The 26,765-nt window shown below is 39.7% G+C and overlaps 2 protein-coding genes across 2 annotated transcripts; both read right to left on the reverse strand.

Annotated features, from left to right (window-relative positions):
* Positions 1-84: 84 nt before the first annotated feature.
* On the reverse strand, positions 85-11,716 carry rab14l (RAB14, member RAS oncogene family, like). Its single transcript, XM_061061803.1, has 8 exons — positions 11,616-11,716; positions 7,164-7,222; positions 5,903-5,956; positions 4,709-4,886; positions 4,034-4,100; positions 2,955-3,042; positions 2,555-2,585; positions 85-2,440 (listed from the first exon to the last, which is right to left on the reverse strand). Exons 2-8 carry the CDS (start codon positions 7,213-7,215, stop codon positions 2,263-2,265), a joined length of 648 nt encoding a protein of 215 aa, XP_060917786.1. The 5' UTR covers positions 7,216-7,222; positions 11,616-11,716; the 3' UTR covers positions 85-2,262.
* Positions 11,717-13,408: 1,692 nt separating this feature from the next.
* LOC132992090 (uncharacterized) lies at positions 13,409-20,993 on the reverse strand. The gene is made up of 3 exons (XM_061061216.1): positions 20,400-20,993; positions 15,984-16,124; positions 13,409-14,226 (listed from the first exon to the last, which is right to left on the reverse strand). The coding sequence occupies exons 1-3, from the start codon at positions 20,467-20,469 to the stop codon at positions 14,039-14,041; spliced, it is 399 nt and encodes a 132-aa protein (XP_060917199.1). The 5' UTR covers positions 20,470-20,993; the 3' UTR covers positions 13,409-14,038.
* Positions 20,994-26,765: the final 5,772 nt, after the last annotated feature.

Consider the following 26,765-nt stretch of genomic DNA (forward strand, 5'->3'; position numbering starts at 1 on the left):
CTAGAGCAAACGTTTGTACCGACCAGTTTCATATCTAAAGCGTGTTTTTGAGAAGCAGCAACATAGCAAGAAAAGACACAGAGCAACAGGTTATGTATAATTTATTTTTTCTGTCTAGAGTATTTTGTCATTAAAATCAAAATGTCAACATTTTAAAATCATATACACTCAAGAACGCATTTAAATGTTAGCACAGCTCCTTAAAAATTTATACATATGTACTTTTTTTTGTACTCGTGGACAGACAAAAGCAGGAAGTGGTCACTCAGACTGCAGGAGGTGGGACACAGGAAAAAGGAAGACCCCAGCCCGCTGACTTCCCACAATAACAAACCAATCCGCTCTCCCCAAAAAGTTAAGACAGTGATGCTAGCCCCTCCCATGTGGAGGAGGGACAATGGGTGGAAAAAGATTATTAACATAAAAGTGCCCCATTCTCAACTCGATGAGAGGAAAGAGTTTGCAGACATAAATACTAGTTAGCACGTCATCAATCCACTTCCTCTCCCCTCAACCAATTGACAGGTTCGGTAGTGTGCAGACAGGATGGTTTGAAGGGGGTGTTTCTAGGTGTCTGTCCTTTACATACATTTATTAATAGAAACTATGTTACAGAATTTCCCAAGCATGAATTACAGGCAACCCACTAGCACATCAACTGTACAGATCTTGGCAGAGCCAGCAAATACATTTCTAAATCCCAAGTAGCAAGGTCATCACCAATAGTTAAGAAGCAATATTTACAGCTCTCCAATCAGGGAATCACTCTGGTACAGAAAAATTGTACTTGAAGGGGGAAGAAAAAAAAAAAGAAGCATAATTGGATTTTGACAATTTCACTGTTTCAGGGTTGGGGGCATGCTGCTTGGTGTTGTAATGTACAAAGCAGAGGAACAACCGCCCAAATGAACAACAGATCTGCTCTTCAGTGCAGCACTTCAGATAAGGGAGTGTTGACTTTTTTTTTTTGTTCACATCTTAAAAGTTACGATGTGGACTTTATACCATGCTGCTGATGTTTTTTTTTGTTTTGTTTTGTTTTTACAGCCGCTGCTTGTATTTGCAATAATTCTTCTATAAGACTTGATTTGTTGAATCAGGGCAAGTCCAACAGCAGTGTGAAGAGCAAGTGCAGCAAAGAGATAAAGAGTAATTACATTAAGAATAATAAGGCAACAAACAATGACAAAGAAAATGCTGGTAAAAGACAGAATCTGTTGATATGACCTGGTAGAGAGTTTCGGGGTTCAGATGTGTGAGGAGAGGAAGAATTGGTGCAAAGAGACCGAATGAATGACTCTGTCCGCCCAAAAAAGAAAATAAATGTTTTAACGTAAAAGTGTCATTTTAAATTAGTCAAAAGGACTCCCATTCAACTTCTTAACACACAAACACACACGGACAAGCAGGAAAACACCCAATATTCCTTCCTGTGATATCTCTTTGGAGAGACCAAGGAATTACCAAGGAATTTGAGGTAAATTCATAGTTTCCTCAAAGTTTCCCCCCTCTCTCTCTATTGTGGCAAGCATTTCAGAAACTGAATAAAAAAGCCACAAGCAGGTTTGAAACCTGCAGAAAAAGCTCTCTCAGCTACACATCGTGTGACACACTAGAGCCTCTACCTTTGTGGGCCCATGATACACTACTCAATTGCTTTCCCTGCCTTATGATGGGACACCCGCATATCTCAATAAATGCTGGATGGGTAAACCTTGCAGGTTAGGCTTCAGGAGTTTGAGATTATAATTTTCGATCCCATACAAACAGATGAGAGGTGGATGAATTAATGCAGTGTTTACAGAGATGTCATACAGAGCTATAAAACCAAACATAAAAAAACAGTCTCGGTTTATCATTATCATATGAACATTACATCTATGTCAAGTGTCAGTAGCCCGATGAGAAGCGTGGTGGCCTTTATGATAGTTTAACAGAGGGGACTAGACAGAATGGTGTAAGAGTGGAGGGGCGGGGAGAAAGAGGAAAATGATGTAGCGATAACACAGATTAAAGAGGAGGAGGAGTGAGAGGCGCAGAGAGGAGGAGGGGAGAGATGTAGTCCACACAGCCCAGCTCAGTCTGGCCCCACCCTCTTCCTTCCCTCCAAAGCCTCCTGGTGCAGTGAAGAAGGAGGAGGGTGGATGGAGGTAGAGGGATGGATGGATGTTTGAAGGAGGGCGGGCAGGACAGACGGCGAGAGAGAGTGAGAGAGAGGAGGAGATGATGATGATGATGATGAAGGGGGGTTTTGCTTGGTCATTAGCAGCCGCAGCCTTCCCTCTGGGGCTGTGGTTCGCTGGTTAGCCGGCCGCCCTGGGGGGCTGAGGGCTTATGCTGGACCCCTGACTCGGCTGCGTTCAGGTCCAGGCTGCCATCTTGGATGTTCTGGTAGATCTTCTTCGCTGCTTCCAGGAAGGCATCCTCAACGTTTTCACCTCTGAAGAAGGAGGGTTATCACAAATGTGAGAAAAGGCTCAACATGGAGTTGTGGAATGTAAGCAGAGGGATTTAGGATGTGTGTTGTGCAGTCGATGAAGTTGGGCAGACTTACGTTTTTGCACTCGCTTCCAGGAACAACAGACCTGTAGACATAATGACAGTCAGTAAAACATTGTTACACTCACACCTCAGATGCAAAGTCCACATTCAGCCAATTAAAATAAAAACTCTGCTCAGCTGAGCTTTCTGCAGATCTTTTATTTTAACAATATAAATACAAAAGGAGATGAATCTCCCTAACTCTCTTTAAGTCAAACATAAAGGCTTTGTTATAAACATTCTGAGACAGAAAAAGATATCTGTGATTGACTTTGTAATAATCAAGAAACAGACCGCTTTGGAAGAGGCTTTTGTTGAGATAGTTTGAGTGATTTTAAAGAAATATAAACAACATTGAAAGGGGGAAACTAACAGGCCTCCTCCCAGCATGCACTGCTCTGTGTCTTGTTTACCGTTCTCCTCAGCAAACTGCTTTGCCTCCTCATACGTGACGTCCCTCTGGGCCTCCAGGTCAGCTTTGTTTCCTATGAGTATGATCACCTGGGAATACAAAGAAAAGAGAGAGTGAGACTATCCTCTGGACACTGTGCTACTTCCTGTGAGAAGTTTACTTTCTAAGCCTCAGAACACTGACGGCAGAGTAGGAAGACTATTTCTAAGGTAGGTGATATACCGCTGAGTTGTCCAAGAGATCTATTGAGAGAAACAGAGGAACTCACACCCCCGCCTTAGCACAAGAGATGCTGCCTCTAGCAAGTGTGATGTAATTAGTACCTTGAAGTACTGTAATGCACTGAGCCTCCTCGTAGCAGTGCCAGACTCCAAGAACACTCTTTCGGAGCTGAACTGCAGCATGTCCAGCATGAACGTCTCATGTTTATTGTCTTTTTATGTTCTTTCAAAGGTTTTCACAACATATGACAGCCAGTGTTTGGCAAATATGTCACTGTACTGGGGCAGTGAACTTAAAACTTTTTGCGAGATTAAAAAAATAATTAACTAAGCTACACATTTAAGCAGATTCCGGTCTACAATTCTTTATTTATTGGATGTTTGTGCCTGGTAAAGGTAAGAGCTGATACTTGTTGCAAAGCTTCCAAAGCTCTTTCATTACGCTTGTAATCTTACAGATACCGAACAAAAGTGTCAGTCCCAGTGATAAAAGAACACCTTACATGTATATCCAAAAACAACCTCAATACAAATAAAGCTCTACTGTTAAAACACCAGGAAAACATTTTTCACTTGATGTCGGATTGAGCAGGAGGAGCATACAGCAGAAACACACTTCTCTGAAGAAACACAGCATGGTAAATGAGAGCGTTATGATTTAGAGCTAATCATATTTACCAAGAAATTCAATTTAAGAAATGGAAAGGGCTCTGTGGTCTCAGACATGCTCAAGGGAGAGGGCAAATGAATGGGAAAAGAAAACCACACAGTAGAAGAGAAACTATATATCCATGCACTGAAGACACACACAGACTAACTCGAGTTCACAGAATGACAGGATGTAAATAGGAGTACTTACAGTATTGGGATTGGTGAGGTTTCTGGCATCAGTCAACCAGCTACTGAGGTGGTTGTATGTGCTTCTCCTTCATGACATTATAAGAAGGGAAAGGGGTTACTATGACAATAGGGTAAGATTTAACAACATGCTATCTGAGGAAGTATCATAAAAGAGTCTGCTTCTTCATACAGACATTTTGAAAATTGGAGAAGGATAAATAATTTACGGTTGATAAGATATTTCTAAATTATATCTTTGAATATAATTTCAGTCCATTAGCACAACAGAAGCTAAACTATACCACATTAACAGCAACGTAAACTATTTATGAGTTTTTCCAGTTATTAAGTACTGTTGTTGAGCCCCTAGGGGGCCTTGATGGGTGTGTATGGGGTGTGGTGTGCACATAAATTCCACATGTTGGACTGTGTTTATTTAACTGGAGCTGATACCATCCAACAGTGTGGGTAAGAAGGCTGGAGCCAGGCTGTATGATTAACTGTTCATGTTTGTTCAGGGGGGTCTGAAGGGGATGTCGGTGCACTTATCAGATGCTTTTGCTTCCATTTAACTTCCCCTTAACATAAATGTTTTTTTTTTTTTTTTTTTGTAAAATGCACACATAGTGTATAGCTGAGACCATGTAGGAACTGTATCTCCCACACATTTAGAAACACATTAAGCATCCTGTACCTGGTGATGTCATAGACCATGAGCGCCCCTGCTGCTCCACGGTAGTAGGAGCGGGTGACAGCCCTGAAGCGCTCTTGTCCCGCAGTGTCCCAAATCTGCAGCTTGATCTTCTGGCCGCTCACCTCAATTATCCTTGTACCGAACTCTACGCCGATCGTATGGGGGCAGTCGGCCATGACTGGGGAGAGGGAGAGAGGTTAAGTCAGGTATGCATAAGTATTACAGTTGCTATGTTATGTTAACAATGTTCATCACCTAACTTCAACAAAACAAGTATCTATTTCTCTATCCATATATGTCTATAATTTTTTAACAGTTCATTTAGCCTATAAAATATAAACTTATCCCATTACATATTTTAGACAGTCATGACTCAGAGAGACATTTACAGAGGACAAACTTGATTTCTGCTGTATTTATGTGTAAAATGTTGCACATTCTTCCTTGAAACCTTTCTACCTTCTAACCTCCCTCCATTTTTCAAAAGCATCTCCAATATTTTTCCTAGTTTGACCACGTTTCTATGTCATGGAACTCATTAGAAAATGCAAAAGCTTTGAAGGTATATTAAACTCAAAGTCTAACTTATATACTTAACATCAGCCAAACTGTGGTTATCTTTAGTGTGAGGCCGTCTTACAGTTAGGTCAAATTAAGCATTTTCAGAGTTTCTTTTCTACATCAAGTTAATAAAAGCTGCATCTGTTGCTGTATAATGGACATGTTTGATTCATGCACCCACACCTCATCTTCACTGGAAAATCATCAGCAGGTGCATAAACAATCGGCTGTTATAGAATCCCTATTCTCACAGTTGTCTTAATCCTAAGTGTCAACACCCAGAGGGCGGCAAATTTGTTTAAACTGACACGGAAACCCTTTTTTATATCACACTGGAATGATGTGTGTATGTGCAGGATGTGACTATGGCGTGTGAATTACGACCACAGCATCTGGCTTGTTAATAGTAGCACCAAACAAGACAGAGCTGAATGGTGACGGGAGGCTGCAGCTGACTGGCACACAGAAGAAGAGTCTCTCACTGAGGAGCTCAAACCACTTCTATGCTGCTGACTTCCGCTGGAGTATAAAGAAATCTCAAACGATTAAGGCTCTCCAATCTAACCTGGCAACCTTTCATACACGGTGACACATGCTTCGATGAAAAGAGTCATAATCGGGGCAGGCACTTACATTTCTTTTCTGTGAACTGGTGAAGCAAACATGACTTCCCTACCCCCATGTCCCCTGTGGAGAGAGACACAAGAGAAACTCGGGTCAACCAAGGAAAAAACAGACAAACAACAATTCTCTATTCAAGCCTGCAGTGTTGCCCCCATGCATGATGTAGCAGCCTCTCAGGGACTGTCGGATATGATACTCAAATTTTCATGTGGAGTGGTAAGAGAGACTCAGAGTAGGACTAAGATATAAAGTTTAAGGTCCTACAGAGTTTGACAATTCTTGTTTTTTTTTATCCATTCTGACACAAATAGTACATTTGCTTTGTAGCTTGATCTTGTTTGTGTAATCATCTGTGACTCCAGAGTCCCTTATTTGCCTCCTCTGAATAAGTTAAATGATGCAGGCAAACAAAAATCCAAATATAATAAGTGTTTTGGGGTAAATGAGATCGAGAGAAATCTGCTGCTTTCAGGATAAATCCGTAATATGGATTCACCAAGCAGTACCAAGGTTGAATTAGCATTGCTAAATTCTGTCAGCAACAACAATAAGAAGCAGCTTTGGAAATTGTAGGCGACTCCCAACAAGCAGGATTACAACATCTTAAAATTTTCACTTTTTAAAAACAAACTAAAGAGTTTCCTTGACAGCAAAATGTAAAAAAAAAAAAAGAGAGAAAAAGTTAAGAAGCAAGCTGCTATCTCTCCTGGGTGCTCTTTGAAGCTCATCCACACACCCCTTTAATATCCAGGCGGAGTGCTGGCTTTGAGGCAAGGCGTTTCAGGTTTCACAGAAGAGGATAAATAGCCCTGAGCTTTGGGGCTGTGTGTTTATGCATAAGTCTGTGTGCAGATGTATGTACAAGCGAAAGCAACAATATGTTTACTGAGAGCTCACACGTTAAAAACATATCAGCAGCATTGGAACATCATTTGTAATAAAGGGAAAACTTATATCGGTTTATTGATAAGCAGCACATAGTATGTTATTCAAATAATGTTTAGTTACACTAATGCATTTTTTTTTTTTTAAATACATAAATGTCAAATTGTTTATGCAATAATAATGTCTTACATCAGATCAATGCAGACATGAAGAAACAAGTCTCCTAAAATGTTGTCTTATTTTTAGGACCAGTAGGTAAAAACAGACGATGACAGTGATAACTAATGACACATGCAGGAACAACTCAGTCTATGGAGTTATATTTAAAAATGAATAAAGGTCATTTACATGACTCGCAGAATCCCCTCCGACATTGCTCACTTACCGATAATGATGTATTTGAAAATGTAGGAGTAGTTGTACGGTGCAGTGGCCATTGTGGCTCTGAAAGAGAAGAACAGAGAAGAAAACTTAAAGCATGTAAACTGTCAATGAGTGCACTTCTCCTCCATATACAGATTCTCAAGTTACGCATGCAAAAGAAATATAATTCAGAGTATATTACAAGTATTTAGAAGTTTAAGTCTTTTCCCCTTCAATAAAAAAAAGTTACTAAAGGGGTTAAGCAACACAGTCATTCAGTATACAAGTGTAAAACGACAAATTTCCAAGAGGAAGTGATTGGGGAAAAACAAATGAAGTAATGTTCAAACTTCAACTTAAATTGTTCACCTAAGGTCCAGTGTTATTCTACAAAGTCACAATCCTATCAGACCAACAGGTCCATAATGATGTGTGCCAAACAAGGCCCAATCCTTCATCAGTGCATACAAGTACAGTAATAAGATTATACTTCTGAGGGAAAGTGAATCAACACATCAAAACATATACATTGTGTAAACAGTCCAGTCACAACGTTTGAATAATGATCAAATTATGTAATGCAGTTCTAAGTAACCTATTCACAATATGGCACCCATTAAAATCAGTAAGTATGAGCTTCATTAAACCATGAATAATATATGAGCCCGATAAACATGTTGCATTTGTATGATGACACCGCTGATAGAAACTAAGCACAAAACCGGTGTCCTCCCATAATGAAAGAGCAACACAGTGACACTGGGTCATTTGGTTGGCATCGACTGGATACTAACTGTCTAGTAAACAAAGTGGCACTACACATGTACACAAGAAAACTGCCAGCATCATGGGCTCAGCACTTAGTTAAAAATAGCTCTGACACCTAACTGATACCAAAAGATTCTTCATTGATCCCACTCCACTCACAGAAAATACTGTAAAAGCGGAGAAAATCCTTCAGATTTACTAGAATATCCCCAGCCGATACTACTGAAACAACTACATTAAACTTCATCTATATAGCGCCTTTCTAAACCCAGATTACAAAGTGCTTTACATCAGGAAAAATGAGTAAATAAAAACACATTTACACATTAACTGGCTGAATAGCCAAGAGGAGACTTTCTTTATAAACAGCACATTAGTTCATTTTTTGCTCATGAACATCTTCACTGTAAAATGTATTTTGCCATTGCAATGTAATCTCCTGACTCTAAGATCGTCAGTAGGAGCACTGCTTCACTACGTGCTGATCATTTAAGCTTAACAACCACGAGAAAAATCATTCAACAGCCTGATATGTTCTTGGCAAAGATAGTCAGCTTGAAACTAGTGCTTTTCTCTGATCTACATTTCGGTGAAAACTGTGATGCACCCAAAGCAGTTTCTGGAAACTGAAATCAGTTTGACACATCAGAAGAACCCACTGCTGGTACTATGCTTATTTATGCAGTTCAATGCTGATGTTTGACTTGTCAGATTAATGCTGACACAACCTCAAGAAATGTGGATGTGATACAAAAATCCAACAGAGAAGTAGCATTACTAGAGCAAGCAATAAAAAAGAGAAGGACTTTAGAAACAGACCAGACAAGAGACACTAATAAAAAAAAACCAGACTTTTAGAAGGAGCGGAAACTTAAAAAAGGGGCTAAATATAAAAGGACTTAAGATACATCTTTGCTAGAGGAGAAAATCAAGGGTCATGTAAAGGCTACTTAGTTCAGGTTAATTCAGGTCAGGACATTACTAATACATTTGCCTCTGTGGGTCACGAGTACCCTCACATTGACACGTATACTGACACACATACTGACTCCTTGTACAAACCCTATGAGGAGGGCAATAAAATCTGCATCCGAAAAACATCAAAACAAAATAACAATTATTTGTAGAGATTAACTGGAAAACTATGAAAACTCAAGGAGTATTTTTCAGTCTCTGATATCTAATTGTCAGCAACATTTTTTAATGAGGATAGAAACTGCTGAATGATTATCACATGAAACTGTCAGAAACTCACAGAGAAACAAGAGCAGGCTGGGACTGTTTTTGTTGGGGGCATCAGAAAAGACTTGGCTCACACCCAGTCCCCCACAAACTCTGCAACTTGACCTGACATTTGATAATTACTCAGACCAACACAAACTACCTAACAGATGGGAAAACTGTCAGTGTGATATTTAATCATCATCAGACACCATCTGAGACTGATAACTACCTTACATGCTGCTTTGTAGAAAACCGGGGTAGCTTTGATAATGAACACAGTCCAATCTCAAGCTCCAGCTTGTTGTCACTAAAGGGCTACTTGTGTACTTTAAATTAGTACAGCAGTATAGTTTCTTTCTTGTTTTGTTTTTTTAATACTGAATGTTTAAGTTCTAAATCAATTCAAAAATTTAACATATTGCTGATTACACTATTGCAACTCTTTAAATACCCACAGTAAACAGTCCTTGATGGACTTTTCCAAGCTCCCTACTGTCACCTGACCCTCATGTGGTTTACAGTGCCTTGGAAGGTAAGCTATAAGTGAAGATTTACCAGTCAGACCAAAAAATGTATTCAGCTGTGATAACCATCCTCCTTCAGCTTTTCTTCTCATTACATAGAAACAAACTCTGTAAGTATCCATCAATGGGGGAAGGCGAGTCAAGACCATGTGACCAGACTGCAGCCTCAGCACTTCTCAGTTGCTCTCAATATACACAGTACCTATCTCTTATGAAACACTGTCAGACAGTCTATCAGTTCTTAACCACCACCTCCCATAGAGGAGGATGCACAACTTGTGGAAGCTAAAATCACTGGGCTATCAGGAAATGATGGCACATATATAGTCATGGTGCCTTCATGATGTTCAGGTCAACTATTCAAATCATGTGACTCCTTACTAGATCTAAAAACACATGGATCATCAATACTATTACTAATATTAATATTATAGTTTGGGGTTTTTTGATCCTTTAACCACTTCTATTTCTTTTACTGCTCTTACCTTCTTATTGCTGTTATCTTTTTCAGCTCTTTTAGTTTCTTACATCTTTTTAAATCTTTGGTCCTCTTGGTCTCAGCTTGTGTTGTTGGGTTCTTATAATGGTTCTTGTGACGGTCGGGTTATATATGTCTGTTGGGTATTGTGCACTTTGGGTTCTTTTCTGTTGAATTGTATTTCATTATTTTTAGTATTTTGCATCTGTTATAGTCTTACTGTTGTTAATGTTCTTCTGTGTTTGGTTTAGTTTGCTTTGTTCTTGCTGTTTGTCAAAGCACTTTGTAAACCTGTGTTTTTAAAAGGTGCTATATAAATAAAGTTATTATTATTATTGTTAATACTGTTTACAGGCAAGACCGAGCTGACTACATTCAATACACCAAAATTATGCTTTGATATTGCTTATGTGATTTAATATAATAAATAGAAAAAAGCTTTTAAAGTTTCATGAAAAAAGACAGCTTGAACAAATAATGAATGGATAGTTGGTACAGGTAACAACATGGTAAAACATCTTAGGTTAGATTAAGGCAGCTGTATTAAAAAAAACACTTGAAGGTATGAAGAGTTTTGCTTGTTGCCAACCAAGTTTTACGTTTTAATTAAACATAGCTGTTGTTTTGGAAAATGAAAGCTAACACAATATTGGCTAAGGAGCTGTGGTTACAGGTGACCTCTGTAACCACACATCATTAAAAAGGAGCCTGGCTGCAGAGTGTCGTTTCTGTTGTTTTAGTGTTTAATACGTGTAATGTTTGATCCCCAATGAGGTGGTTAGCTTAGCTTGACAACCGAGAAAGTGCCAGCATCTGTTTGTTTTATCCTCTTGTTGTAGCACACACACACTGCAAACAACGTTACGAAGCACAAGAAAACATAAAAACATTAAAGTATGAAGCGGCTTGATAACAAACACGGCTCCTGATTGGCTGTTTTCGGACAGCTGCTACCTGCCTGCTGACATCAGTAGATCTTGAAAACAAAACACATGAACACACACAGTATGCCTCTACCAACACATGAACAATGTAGACTAGGCCGTGTTATTAATACGGCTTAATGTGTCCTCTTGGTTATTTCAGAAAATCAACCACACACACACACACACAAAACTAACGACAGCTACCGGTAGCATTAGCGTGCTAGTTTGTCAGCTAGCTGCAAGGGGTTTGGATTATTTTAGCAGAATACGCAGTTTACTTAGCTTGTCAAGACATATTTACTCATCGCTGATGTAGTATTTAATCGCTTACAGGTGTGTTCTCTAACCAGTCAAGACGTGATTTCTCCTATTCTTGAACGCTGGTGATAAACACCTACCTAGCATTAGTCATCTATTAGCTACAGTGGGTTAGCTTGGCAATTAGCTCACGTCCCTGCTAACCCTAACTGTTTCCTTAATCTAAATATGAGCTTGTTTGCCCTGCCAGACTTTATACACGTGTGTCCAAGCATGCTGTCGTTTTAGTCCCTTACCAGATATGAAACCTTTCAGCTTTGAGGTCTAGAGCTGTTCAGAGGAGGAGTGCAGGTTATCCTGGCTCAAGTCTGATCTGTCTATCCAAGATGGCTGCTCACGGCACAGGGTTTCCTCCGCTGTGTACAATGGGCTTCTGGGACAAAGAGCATCTTATGCGGCGATTTGCGGTGTGTTTCACCGATAGTGAACCCTGCTTTGAGGTCGGCAAAGTCACCTGCACAGGTGTAAATACGCATGCTGTACCGGGTACATCACTCAATACTTATCAAGTGCTTTATCAGATTATGAAATCATGAACCTAGAATAATTTCATGAGATATAAAGTGGTGCTTTGAGATTAAAATTTGGCCTCGGATGAATTCAGGCACTTAAGAGTAATGTTAAGCATGCCTTTGAAGAAGACGTGAGTGTACGCCTATTAGGCACAACTTGCTGTGTGTTAATGGTAATTTATTGTTATTTAGATCAGGGGTTCCCAAACTTTTCAGGTCGTGACCCCCAAAATAAGGCTGACAGAAACTGGGGACCCCCCCCCACTGTTCTTTAAGGTGGTTAGTTAGGTATATAACGTAGCGACAGCCACGCACACACTAATAAACCAATCCAAAAACTAGGAACACAAAATAATAAAACAGCCTCAAAACAATAAAAATTTACACATTAATTTCACTTAATGATACTATGTCTTATATGACATTAGACTACTTTTGTATATTTACAAAAATGGGTAAAAATATATACTTATGCACTTTTAAATGATTTTTTATTTTTTTATGGAAGGCATCTCGCGACCCCCCTCTTGGTGGCTGGCGACCCCCACTTTGGGAACCACTGATTTAGATAGGCTATAAGTAGTTTCCACAAAAACAACAACACAACAAGTTTTCCTGAGGCCTCAAGGCTAGCCTAATCAAAGAAAATGCAAAAAAGTACAAATCATTACATCTACACTATGTATATTGTATGATACTATAACTATTCTATACAGCTATGAATGTAATACACTGAATATTCTAAACAATATTTTAATTGGAAAACAGTTCAAATAATAAGATAATAAAAAAAACGTTTTCTTTATCTTTATTTGAACAAATGTTGGCCTTTTTGTTCAAATTTAATTTAAATGAAAAAGGGTATTTGGCTTCACTGGCCCTGCTTGTTTCTCCTTCTCTCCCCTGACACTGAATCTGCTATTCAATTGAATGTGTTGATGTTTGTTTGGGGGAAATATCTCAAGGCTATTTATGTAGTATCCAGAATCACATTTGTCACATGTAAACAATCATCGCGAGGTAAGCAGGTCTGAAAAATATTTATTTGGAGTTGGAGCTGCACAGCCATAATCTTTTAAATGAGACAGAAATTTGGGCAAGCAGTGCTATTCTGTGACTCCCAGTTTTACCCAGATTTTACAGAATAAGTTTAGTTTAATATGCATATTATAAGACACATTTTTGTAATGCATTAGGCCTACCCTGCTGTGGCATGACCTCCATGCCCTCCATGAGACATCTGTATGGTCATGGCAACAGTAATGTTATTGTATAAATATAGCGTTAAAACAATTAGGCTTTTTTAAATTTACATGCCAGTTTTAAACATGTTTATATGCACATAAAATCACCTTCCCATAAGCTTGCCTTATGTTTAACCCAGTTTATTGTTCATTCTCATGATATTCAGTGAATTAAGTGAGTTATTTTTTCGATTACTCTGATTATGTATAACCTGTGACATCCATGTTGTTGGTTTTTTTGTGTGGAAAAAAATAGTTTCCAAGCCTTTTTCCTTTGAAAAATATGAAACATTTTAATACAATAATTCACAACATGACATGCTTTCACTGTACAATCCTACACAATACATGCAATGTGCAGTCCCAAGCTTAGCCTAGGAGCCGGATGGCCAACTAAAAAAATATCTTCAATATGGCAAAGTAAGTAGCTTGTGACTTCAAAAAACATACTGCATTTTCTATAGATCACAAAGATGTGATCTATAGAAAGAGAAACAGTTCTTTACAGAGAAAGTGGATTGATTGATTGATTGATGTATAAGTTGCAGGTGAATATGAGCCTCTATAAACTCTGTGTTAAACTGCATTTTTAATGAAGTGACTTAATGATATTATGATCTTTCTTTCATAGATTTCCAAAACACTATATATACTCTTCAGTTAGTGTGTGCACAATAAAATCACAGAAGACTTCTGCATCTTCATCTCTGTTTTGGTGAAACAAGGCTATTAAAGTCCAAGCGTACAATGAAACAAAAGCTATGATTTCCAAGTGCTATCCAGTAACACCTCACTGAGTAAAACTCTCATTTAGCCCTAAACGTGATCATCTAAGAAGAGAGATGAGAGTTACTTATATAAAACATTTTACCCATTGTCCATTAGTGTTCCTTTTCCTCCATATCACAACCACATCCTCAGCAACAGGATGCTGAACAGTGCACCTATGCATTGCAGTGTGCTTGATTGCCACGAGGGGGCGCTGTTACATAGATCTGAGTCACAGCAGTGGATGCGCACCCCTGGCAGCTCCTGCTGCTGGCAGTGTCTGGATGTGGCACAACCGCTGGTCAGGACAATACCCAGGGCCGCTAGATGGACAGAAGAGGAGACAATCAGTCAGAGGCAGAGTGACAAGCGGGTGTTTGGCTCAGCAAAGAAAAAAGCACAAGTAAGCAGCAGATAGTGCAAGTGTGTAATGAGGAAGTCATTTAATGATCTTAAAGGAACACACCACAGAATATGTCCTCACATCTAGGAAACCTAGCCTCTGACAAATGGTACATTTTGTACTCTGCAGTAAAAACTTAAAGATGCACTGCCACAAAATCCAGATGATTTAATAAGGTATTGGATGCACTTCAGTCCATAATGTAATACAGTTTGTGTAATGTTAATAACTACTGCCATTAAAGCTTAGAGTCAGTGACAAAAAGTGCATTATTTACATCTTGGATCAGCAATATTTGGCATGATCGCATACTATATAAAATAGGAGTTCAGACACCTTTTTTCAGGTTCTTAAACTTGTTTTCCAATTATATAAATTACTGATCCTTTCCTTGGACTTGATTAGCATTTCACAACATCTCTGTGATTATAATTCCTCCAAAGACAAAAAAGAAAGCTGACTTAGTAACTTTTTGTCTTTAATGTGTTTCTGGATTAAAACTTTTTTAGAGTGTTTACCTTAATTATTCTATAACTATTCATTTGACCTATTCACACTGCACAGCGCTTGACTTGATGTTTGTCATGTAGCCTACTTAGATGTTTTTAAACCGTTTCAGTCTCTGATTTAGTGTGGTGTAGTGTTGTTTTCACTCTGGGCTGTTGATTTTCTTTATTTTTCTTCGTTGTCTTGATGCCTGCTGCTAAAAGTCACATTTCTGTCAGGATTAAAAATAAAAAAAGTCGACATTGAAGTTCTCCAGACACAGGGAGCTCAGAGCTTAAATGAAGAAGGATCAGGTAGAGCGAGGCCAACTTAAAAATGTCAGCCTGGCTTCTTCTCTACAGATATAATGAGGATTCTTAATCTAGCCTATCTACACCTTTTATTGTTTAACCAGAGTTATAGGGTAGATGATGCTGATAAGTGACAGGACATTATATGGAGGGCACTGACTTCAGTATGAGACAGATGTCTTGTTTGAAAAGGTCAAAGGGTACTAGAACTCTAAGACTCTTATGGAACTTCACTAGAATCGGTTAGATTTGAGTTTGGCGGGGACACCTGCAGATTAATAGTCTGACTGGCCTCAATTTAAACCAAGACACTGGCACACGATTCTGACAATTATGCTGTGTCTGGTGGGCTCGTGTCAGTCCTTGTCTTAGCGTGTCATTTCTCTGAGCAAAGGTAAAAGGTGCCTCATCAGCCCTTTCAACATGACTGAACCGAGTTAGACATTGAGCAAAGGAACAGCTGGATCGTCCATGCTTGCATGGATATCAGCAGAACCACTCATCTGAACGTCACTCTCCCGTCGTGGCCACGTCCACATCTTCCATTTGACTCAACATCAAACAATGAGTGACTTGTAATATACTCAGCAAAGCACACCAAAGTAGGGTTATGTAACTACCCTCAGTGCAAGGAGAAATAAGATATTCACATCAGTGGACAAAGAACATTAACATGAAAGTATGATTAAAAATGATTATGCTGACGTCCAGTGGTACGCCAGAGTGAATTTAAAATCTCCTGCTGCAGCATGAAAAGTCTACAAATAAGAATCACACATAGACACAGCAGACCAAGTTAGAGGGAAAAGAAAATGTAGAATAATGAAGATGATTTCAATTTATTGGTGATTTAAAATCGTTTTCTTTTTTTTTAACTCACTGCTCTCTGTCTTGATGCAGAAGCGGTGTTTGAAGCCTTTGTGTGAGTGGGTGCAGGTGATGACCTCTGGGTTGGAGCAGCCCACGTCCACGTACCTCTGGCCCTGGATGATGTTGCAGCCATAGCACTGCAGCCCTTTGACTACAAGGAGAAAGACACAAACAATATAATGGCAACTTTGAAGGGTGCAACTTCAAATGACTGGCCAGCTTGTTCATGTTGAACCACCTTGGTTTGTTAGCAATATGTACTGCAACTTTTAGGGTATGGGAATAATTGTATACAGAGATTGTAGAATCAGTATAGACCAAGAGAGGTTTGTGGTTAAATGAGGAAAAGACACAACAAAATCCAGTGTGACACTTTTACTGTGTGGATATTCTAACAGATTCTATGGTGACCAATAGGATATCTCCATCCTTCTCTCTCGCCCCATCCAGTAGTGGCAGATGGCTCTTCTGAGTCTGGTTCTGGTAGAAGATTCTGCCGATTAAACAGAAGTTTTTAACTGCCACTGTTTTCAAATAGTGCTCGCTCATGGTGGATTCATATTGGGTCTCTTCTGATAGCAAAAATACAGTTTTGGGCTGCTCTTTTTGTAAAGTGTCCTTTATTACTTTTATTACGATTTGACTCTAAATAAATTAAAAAGTTGGAATGGTTGATTTATTTATAAAGATTAGGATTTCATTTTCACATTATTAGAAGACAAAAAATGATAATGAACTTAATTTTCCAGTGGTAACGATTAATTCCCTTTCTTTTCCCTCAAGATCTCGATTTACTCATCTCTTATTAACCCTGAAGTAGAAATAGGCTTATCTGACCTCTTTAGTGTGGGCAATGGCAGCATGGCATGCCATGGTCTGGACTGTCACAGTGACAAGCATATTGTTTTGTTGTCTAGGCTGACAGAAAATGACCCAGTTATCACGAGAACACAAGCTTTGTTATCTTAATATAATGAGATAAATAAAGGAAAATAAGTAAAATTATTAAGAAAACAACTTAAATTACCTGTTTTTTTAAATAGAAAAACCAACATTGTTCTCTCCAGATAACAAAATAAACAAGTTGAGATCTTGAGAAAACAGCCAGACATTACTTGTTACTACAGGAAAAATTAGTAAATAAAATTTATGAACGCACGCTTGCTCGGGGCTTCCGCAATATAATGTGTATCTTCTGTGTCGTCATGTCCCAAATTCAATTAGTGACTGCTGCTCCTGTTTTGTCTGTGTTTATAACCTCGTTTTCTAAACAGTCCATGATATCACTACTTATTTGCTGTCAATAATTTACAAGTCTATTTCCCTTGAATTTTCCTGATGGCACACTTAATTGATTAGTTCCTGATGGCCCACTTTTTTGGTTTGAGCATCGAAATATTTGGCATGACATAGTTTGGCCTAGTTTGGCTTTTCTGGTCCAAGAGAGTGTGCTATGGTGCTTTGAAAACCGATATAAAAGGTGAGAATCAGTCAGATTCTTTTAGTGTCGTTTTAACCTGTCTGTTCATAAAGGTATACATCTGAATCATAAGAATCACCTCTGTAGCAAATGTAGGTGGCTAATGTTGTCCAGGTTGCCCCCAAACTGCCACTTGACATAGACTCCAAATCCACATCAGAAGTACATACATTGACTCTGATTCAAATTTGAATGACCTGTATTACAACTAGAGAAGTAGACTTAAATTGCAGCATCACAGTCCTTCTTCCTCAAGCTATGCATCACATAAACAGTGCAAATTAGCTAATTTAAAAGCAATCCTCCTCCATTTAACTGAAGGCAGTTTCTTGCATTCCAAGAGTGTGTCCCAACACCAGCATTACTTTAGATTTTGATATTCATTCCATATTGATCTCTTCTCTCCTCTTCTCTCCTCTTCTCTTCTCTTCTCTTCTTTTCTCTTCTCTTCTCTTCTCTTCTTTTCTCTTCTCTTCTCTTCTCTTCTTTTCTCTTCTCTTCTCTTCTCTTCTCTTCTCTTCCACAGCTTGTGCTTAAGGGTGACTCACCTTCTGTAGTAGCTACACCCCATCCTGAGCTGTCTGCCTGCCTAACCTCAGCCTGTGATCTCAAAGCTCCAGCAATGTAAGTATTGGGAGCTACAGCACACAGGGAGGAATGGAGCGGGGCTAAAATCAACATGCAGCTTGTTTAGGCTCTTTACCTTTCTCCTTATAGCCGACCCCTGGAATTGATGAACACCATTATCATAATCGTTAGGAAGAAAAGGTTTGGCTGCTGTGCTGCTGGAAGGGGAGCTTTCACACACTCAGTCATAGGAATTTTATAGCATATCTTTCCAGAAATGAAATGCACCAAAGGCCTCTTTCATCTTTAGTTCTCACTTTCTAACTCTCTCAAGAAAGTAAGGCTAAGCCTGAACAGAACAAATCTGCCTGAGCTTAAATGGATTGTCCATGAACAAGGACCACTCACACACACCTGTGCTCGACCTCAAAAATCCCCACCTCCACCCACACACACACACACACAAGATAGAAGATCAGCTTTGGCTTTGAAACCAATCCTGCCTCTTTATCTGTGCAAACATTGGGACTGTGCGAGGGCAGAGAGCGGACACGAGCCTCTCGCTGCGTCTGCTCGGTTAAATAGCCCACCAAAAGCTCTGATGGAGCTTTCAGGAGCAAACTAATCCCAGGCAAATGCTCTTACAAAAATCACTTTAGAAATCTGCTGGAATCAATGTAAAGCCCCACAGGGGACAGTGAACACATGCCAGCCTTCAGGGGATGTGTCATATTCCCCCCCGTTGGTGATACACCATGCCACGAGAGCTCTCATTAATATTAGAGTGTTTCATTAAGAACTGCGCAATGGTGGTGGAAATAAAAAGCAGTGCAGTGGTCATTTACATCTGGCTATAACAACCTGGTTTATCAATTCACTGTGAAGCAATGTTTTTGCACCCCACATTCATAAAACATTGAAGCACAGCCCGGTATGAACATTTGTCAATTTAACGAGGACATACAGAAAAAAAAGCATTCAGCTTTTCATGGCACATTACTATTTATTTTAACCACATCCTCTCACAGATGGCAAAGAACATGTTGATTATCTTTTGCATATTTCAAAATGTACTGGGACCTAAATCCAATGTCATCAATTATCGGTTTAGAAAAGCTAGTCTGCATTAAAACAATGAGCCACTCATTTTCAGGAAGCCATTATAAGTACAATATATTTTAATATTAAAAACATATTAAGAGAAAAACAATTGGAAATATAATTATAGAAGCCTATAGGCACATAATAAAATGACTTTAAATGCACCCTAATTATATGATAAGCATGATTTAATTAAGAATTTTCTTAATTATATTACATTATAATATCTACTGGCTACTCTGTAATAGCATCTCAATCTTGCTATATTACTCTTGCTTTGTTCAATAATCATTATAAAACTCAGCATTACCATCACCTTCACTGAATTTCTATTGAATTCTAAGCATTAAAAGTATCAATTCTGAATTAAGATTCTGTTTTGAATACATTGCAATAATATCCATGTCAAGCTTTTTGTTGTCTCAGCTGCCGCCTCTCATGGACGTTGCCCTATTTATGAACGCCACATCATTAATCGGTCCAAGAGCTCACTTCACGCTCTGGTCTGGAGCCGGGATCAGGGGTGATCTGACTCAGACCAAAACACTGAGATATGAATCAAGGGAAGCAACATCTCTGTGCACAACATCACCTCAGCTTCTCCTTGTTTGGTCCCTTGTGAACAAAAAAAAAAGAAGGTTGCAGCCGAGGCGTGCCGTGCCAGGTCAATGGTTATTGCTCTGTGGGGAAATTTAGTGTGCCACATATGGATATTACCTATTGTTTGAAGGCTGAGCATTGAACTCCCTGGTCAATTACATGCAGAACAAAAGCATATGTATTGGATTCTTCCTTAATATGGTCGTTCATTATTTTGACGTGCTCTCTCCTGTTGTGTTTTGTCTACAACACTTACCAGGTTATTTTATGATGTTTTTAAAAAAAAACGTTTTGCACATTTTCAGCATTGGTTTACAGAAGTGTTACTGCTGTAATATACTGTTTTAATACATTGAATTACAAAAAATATAATGAATGTACGACTGTACATTATGTTTCATTACATTCCTTTTAAAAGCCTGTTTAAGTGAAGATTACACCTGTGGTATCATTAGTGCTCAGCACACTTTGTCTTCTCTGACACATACAAATCTGCACATGCACATACACGCACACCCAGTACACAAACTACACACACACACACACACACACACACACACACACACACACACACACACACACACACACACACACACACACACAGCTTTTTAATCTGTCTCAATAGAGTGCAAATTTCCCATGCAGTTTTACATCCACATAGACTATATAACTACTCACCCTGTGTTAAGCAAAGTGCCCAAACCAAGATAAATCCAAGCCCGTACACCAGCCAGGTATGTAAAGTCATGGATGCAGCACAGTAGTGATGGTCAGTGGTCAGTGCTGGAGGAAAGAGAGTGTGAAATTTCCTCTGCTCTCATGTAATAGTCCATTAAACAAAAAAGGCAGAGAGACAAAATCCAGCAGAGATTCCCACTTCCAAAAGCCTGAGCAGCCTGACTGTCTCTCTCCACTCCAGACTCAGCGAAGCTCACGCAGTGTGTGAGTGAAGTGCCAGAGAGAGTCCAGTGAGAGAGAGGGAGCCAACCATCCAGGCAGGCAGGCAGGCTGCTGAGGCAGTCAGCTCAGCAGCCAGTCAGGCAAATAGAGACGAGGGGGAGGAAGATAAATGAGTGGAGGAACTAAATAAATGAATGTCTTCCTCAGCGGTATCCTCACGTCCTGAGTAGTAGGAGAAGCTGGTGGGTCTAGTGGTTTGATCACAAAAATGAGGGGTTAAAATCCTGTTTTCTTTCATGTTCTTTCATGAAGAGAGAGAGAGAGAGAGAAAAAATGAAAGAACCCATTTTTGTCATCACAAAGATGAAAACAAACAGTGAAGCAGTGAGTGGTGGTTCTTTTCTAGTTGAGCCAAACACATCAATCAGGATTAATTCCTGATTGATAATCCATCGCTTCTAATAATAGCCCTATCACAATGTGTTAAAAGCCGAGGCACTAAATGGGATGGCACACCAGGGGGGAAGACAGTTGGTTGTTGTGTACCAGAGTGTGTTCATGTGTGCATGTGAGGGTTTAGAGGAAGGAGCAAACAAACAAAAACAGACTCACACACTTTTTTTCTACCAATGGGGCAGGTTATCTCCGCTCAGTATATCACTGTGCTCGCACACTGGGGAGCAAATTCTATCTAATCAAGAATTAAAGAATAAATCCTTTCTTAGAGACTGTAATGCCAGAGGATAAGGCAGGCTTTGCGGTAAGCCCTCATTCCCTCCCCACCCAAAGCAACATATGGTCCAGCCTGATAGATGGCTGCCAATGATCACTGTCATTCATATGAAGACACATCTACGGCGGCATGCACAGATTTTTTCCACATATGTTTTGGTTACAATGGAAAGCAGATAAGCTATCCTACCATTAGCGTTCATTTACAAAACAAACAATTCCTAATCATGAGCTAGAGTTGCCCTTTTCTGCTCCGACTCTGCCACACACACATGTGCCTCTCTGGATTTGTAAGTGTGTGCAGCTGTGTGCGACTTGTCTCCACTCTGAGGTTTTATTCATGAGTCATTGTTTGTGTGTTTGTGAGTGTGTGAAAGAAAAACAGGATGAGAGAGGAGAAATACCAGGAGTGTGTGCTGTCTGAGTGAAGCATATGTTATGTAGAAAGGAACATGTGAGTGTGCATCTGTGTGTGTGTGCACAAACGTGAGGGGGGGGGGGGGGGGAATATGTTTTTATTTTTATTTAGCTTTAATCAATATTCCAGATATTATGTGTGTGCATGCGTGCATGTGTGTGCCACATATAATTCTGCATATTTGAGTGTTTCTTTAAAAAACAGGTTGGGGAGGAATTATCCTGGATAGTGGTTGGCACTAAAAGCAGCCAACAGGGCTGAAAGTGAGAAATTAAAACACAGTCAAGACCTACAGTATACCTAGAGCTGGACTACCTGCATCCCAGAGTATCCACTGCTAGCCTAGCAAATGTTAAAAGCAAAGAAACACTTCAACATGTAACACTATACTGAGCTGAAATTATTACTTAAACACTCGATTTTCCCCCCAAAATCTAATTAAATTAAACATGTTAATGCACAGAAAAGGACCAGGTAGATGTGGATTATTGTTTCCTTGGGACAGAGCCAGGCTAGCCCCTTTTGTTTCCCGTCTTTGTGCATCGCCAACGCAAACAGCTGCTGCCCATAGCCTGATATTTTATCTAGCAGCAACGTCTGGGGGTGAGAAAACCACAGAGGAAGTCCAGAAAAACTGTAGTTCATTGAGTGGCCGTTTGAAGCTTGCTCCAAAAGTGTGTAGTTCCCCATTTAGCTCCATGTTATAATGTCTAACTTAACAGTACAGTTTAACCCTATTAACAGCCTGGTAAAAAAGTTTAGGATACATTTTTTTTCTCTAAGATTTAACTCATCAGCATTTAATAGATGCATAATGTGTTACTGCATTGTGTGGTAGGTATCTACTGCTAGTTGTCTGCTAGGTGTCACTTTTATTAATACTGTCTGAATGTTGGCCTCTGTGTTGGTGTCGTTGGTGCATTTTTGAGTCTTTACAAGCTAATAATGGACTTATTTGCTGCTATGGGATTTACTATAATAATCAGCAGTCCAATAATTCTAATAAAGTTCTTCTGTGATTCCTAAGCTAGTATTTTATGATGTTTATGCTAGCATTAATGAGCATCTACGTGTGTCTGCCCTCCTGGTATCTAGCTTGTTAGCTTGTTCAGTGTTTGCCATGCATTTATTTTTGGGTGACAACCAGCGCATGGGTGTCAGGTTGTTGTTGGCTCCTCTTCACTGCGGTAAGGACAGGTGCTTTCATATTATTCACCTTCCACCTGCTCTCTCTGTGATGTACGCTAGCAAGTTCCCATGCCTTTTTAAGTATAAATAACCACGGCCAGCTACCACGGCAAGTAGAACGTCATTTTGTGGAAAACACTGTTGATAACTTTTAAATTTACCAGCAAATGATTTAGCAGTATGCATACACCGCATGGCTTTGAGAAGTCAGTATAATTAACCTCTTGCTTTTCTCAAAACCCAGCCTCCTGTTAAATAATGGTCACTTCTGGCTCCAAAAACCAACACACAGACGACCTTAATGGCAAAGTGGAGTCTTCAAAACAGAAGGCTACTTCATGAACCAGTTACATCCACTATTTATACAGTCTGTGATATTTCCTGTACAGACATTGGAGTGCCAGCAATCTACTCATCTGACTTTCTGCCAGTAAGTAAAAAATAATCATACTTTACTTGATGCAAAACTTTTAAATTAACATCCAGTCTCTATGAAACAGAGCTTATCTTGAGTGATACACTGATTATAAAAGTAAAATTACATTTGGCATGCACACTCACAAACACACACGCACACACACACCCACACACATGCACAAACATTCCAAGATTCCCATTCGACATGGACATGTGTGATGAATCTATAATGTTAAATGTTCATATTGCATCTACACAATCAAGCAGAGTGGTTCAAAGCATATAAGACCAAGTCCTTGCTGATGTGTGCATGCAATTTTTGTCTCGACCTCTTCCCTGTTCCCCCATCCTACAGCTTTTATTCATTTATATTCTGCTGAGCTGCTGAGCCTTTGAGTGATAAAGCCATGAAAGAGAAAGTAAGAGACGGATGGATTCGGAGGGGGAGAAGGAGGTCCGGCAGTCCTACAGTGATGAAAGTGAGTCTTCCCAAGCTGCTCCTGACTTATCTTTTGACACACAATAGCTGCTTTAAATACCCTTGAAGTACCCTGCGGTGGCTATAGTTGTGGAGCGACAGTGACAAGAATAGGGAGGGCTTCACAGGCTTTAAATTCTTGATGAAATTGCAATTAAGACACCAGAGGAAGAAGTGAGCCTGAGGCCGTGCAAGCAACGACCAAAAAGTAACAACAAGGATGTGAGGAGGAAATGCATGAAAAGTTAATTCTGCTCTGTAGGCTTTAATTCTGGGCATCTGTCATCACACATAACCCTCCTGCAAAAATGTAGAGGAGATGAAACTGGAAATGGCCATTAAGTCTTGTGTATTAACCACAGCCCAGCGGGTTTTTCTGCAGTTAATGAGCAGTAATCCAGCAATGTTTGACCACAATACTGTACACCATGGATTGATTTTCTGCAGGCTATATGCAGCTGAATCAAAACAAAAAACTAGAAACTACATAGCGAGGTTAAGACTTCACTTTACGGGACCAATTTGGCTCCTTGTTAAAATCCTCAGCGGTCTGTTTTGCTTCCCTCTCCGGAAAGTTTTTTTGCGCTTTTGTCACATGTCCCATGATTATCGCCTTAGTGCTGGCACTAGCTGTAAGATTAACTGCAGAAGCCTTAGAAGGAAACTGCCTTTTAGCACTCAGAATATTAGTAATTGAAAGTTTGACCGGATGTACGTGCCTCTGCAGTTTTACACTAAAGGGAGTGCAAAGCCTGATTCTCCTTATACAGCAAAGGAGACTTCTCAGCAAAAGGCTTAGCACCAGTAGTGGAAATGTAAGCACTTTTGATTTTTTTTTGCTTTATTGCCCTTTAGTTCATGTTCCCAGAATTTCTATAAGAAATGCACATAAACAGCATTCAATACACTGGTTTACTGCAACAACAAAAAAATCACAAATCACAATTCTCTGTGTGAGAATTATATGATGTCAAAATCTAAAACAATGCACACTTTTTCCTCACAATTAAAAGAAAGCGATTTCAATCCCTCCAAATGCCCTGGTGAGCCCTCACATTTACTGACCTATTAAGCCACAATGTCTGCCATGATGAGCGCGCTGAGGGGCCCAGAGAAACTACCGGGTTAACAGAATTATACGTCTTCTCAAGCATGTAAGCGCTGCTCCTCTCAGCGTCTTATCAGCCCATGGCATCTCAAGAGGCACGGTCCAATCAGTGGCCTTGTATTTTCAGCATGGCTGCTCTGTGTTCCTGCCCAGGGGCCCTCAGAGTAAAGCCCGTGGCCCTTCTCACCATCTGGTGCTGTCACTGGGGGTGGCACTATCAAGTTCACAGTGCCATGCGAACTCATTCAGGCCAAGACCAGGCTATTCTCCTCTCTTCAGCTGCCCTGAGACGGATTGTCATCCTCTGCAGGTTATTCACAGCTTCATCATGCGTACATGGTTGCAGGGATGTGCCGAGATTCTTTTTTTTTTTTTTTACTTGGGTGGCCAAACCAGGGCATTGACTTATGAAGGGGTGGCTGGAGGAATGCTTGCACAAATACAAATGTCCAGATATACATTTTTCAGAACTTAAAAAAACTGAGCCCCTCCTCCTGGGCTCATCGCCCCCAGAAGAGCACACTCACTGTGGGACGTAGTGTGTACATAGACTGGTTGTACCTAAACTGCATGCTACCGCACGCTAGCACAAGCTAACCACCGGTAATGGCACCTGTCTGTCCAACATTAAGTAGGCCAACTCTGCGTCACATGGTTCAACAACAATCTTTATCCGATGCCGTTTCGCCTCACGACGATTATATTCCCTCTTCTTTGCCGCTACTTCTTGAATTGCGTCCAATCACTGAATTGTATCCACTCCTTAACTCACCTGAGCGCTGTCATTGGCTGGAGTAAACAGACCTGCTCCCTGCCCAGAAATGTCCTGTGTCAACCAAAACAAAACAAAACATGAAAGTACTCTGCAGTCTCTGCAGACACAGTTATCACAACACATGTATGGAGTTCCATAAGTGCTGATTGAGTGGCATTACTTTTGTATAAGTCTATATTTTATTTCAGAGGAAAAAGCTACTGACTCTATCTTGAATAAAAGTTATTACATTCAAGTGCAAATGAGTTTGATTAAAATGAACATCAGCTAGAAGCAACACATTCATTTTTGATGCTTGATTCTTTGAGGACTCAAAAAGCAAATGAGGGGAACGTGAGACACTGAAATGCCACAAAAGCCTCTCACAGCCTGTTGCAGCAAATCCCAATGAGCTGGTTAGCTCTGAATGGGCTGGTAGATAATAATAGCTTAGTATTTTGGACTGGCTACTGATGCAGCCAATCACGTCAGGTGCAGTCCATGCCACTCTGATTGACACACCTCAAACTGGTTGAGAAAACACTTCTGTGAATAAAATATGGTACTTCCAGACACCTTACCAGGAAAATTACACAAATTGAATTCTATAACGTGTTGGAGACAATGTGGCTCAATGCAGGAAAGTCATGTCTACATCTTTCCATACATCCCAAACAAAGTGTTTGTTGGAATGGCATTCATTCAGCCAAGACTCAAATACTCATGAACTTGGAGACTCTTTATTTGGGCCCTGTTGTAGGATTTCTTTTTTAAAACCATTCATTGCATTGAAAGTGGCTAAATACAGTAGCACCCTCATAAAACTATTGGTTTCAAATCATGTTGAAAATATTGAAAATGGTAATGTTGACTAGCTCTCTGGGGAGGCAAAAATATACATTTTTCTTATCAAATTTATGAAATAAAGTTGCAATTTATAGCTCGAATACACACTGATACAAAATTAACCATTCATGCTCTCTTCCCCTTCCAGACCAACAGAAATGAACGTCTATATAGTTCTTCTATAAATAGTTACGGATGAACCG

This window comes from Labrus mixtus, chromosome 17 (assembly GCF_963584025.1).
Source record: "Labrus mixtus chromosome 17, fLabMix1.1, whole genome shotgun sequence".
In the NCBI taxonomy this organism is placed as follows: Eukaryota; Metazoa; Chordata; class Actinopteri; order Labriformes; family Labridae; genus Labrus; species Labrus mixtus.

Coding starts and splice junctions, on each gene's coding strand:
- LOC132992090 (XM_061061216.1), bottom strand. CDS start 20,469: ATGACTTTACATACCTGGCTGGTGTACGGGCTTGGATTTATCTTGGTT. Junction 16,125..20,399: donor GGCACTTTGCTTAACACAGG/GTGAGTAGTTAT, acceptor TTCTCCTTGTAG/TCAAAGGGCTGCAGTGCTAT. Junction 14,227..15,983: donor CTGCATCAAGACAGAGAGCA/GTGAGTTAAAAA, acceptor CTGTCCATCTAG/CGGCCCTGGGTATTGTCCTG.
- rab14l (XM_061061803.1), bottom strand. CDS start 7,215: ATGGCCACTGCACCGTACAACTACTCCTACATTTTCAAATACATCATT. Junction 4,101..4,708: donor ATGGTCTATGACATCACCAG/GTACAGGATGCT, acceptor AATGTCATGAAG/GAGAAGCACATACAACCACC. Junction 2,441..2,554: donor CTGGAAGCGAGTGCAAAAAC/GTAAGTCTGCCC, acceptor CTCCTTCTTCAG/AGGTGAAAACGTTGAGGATG.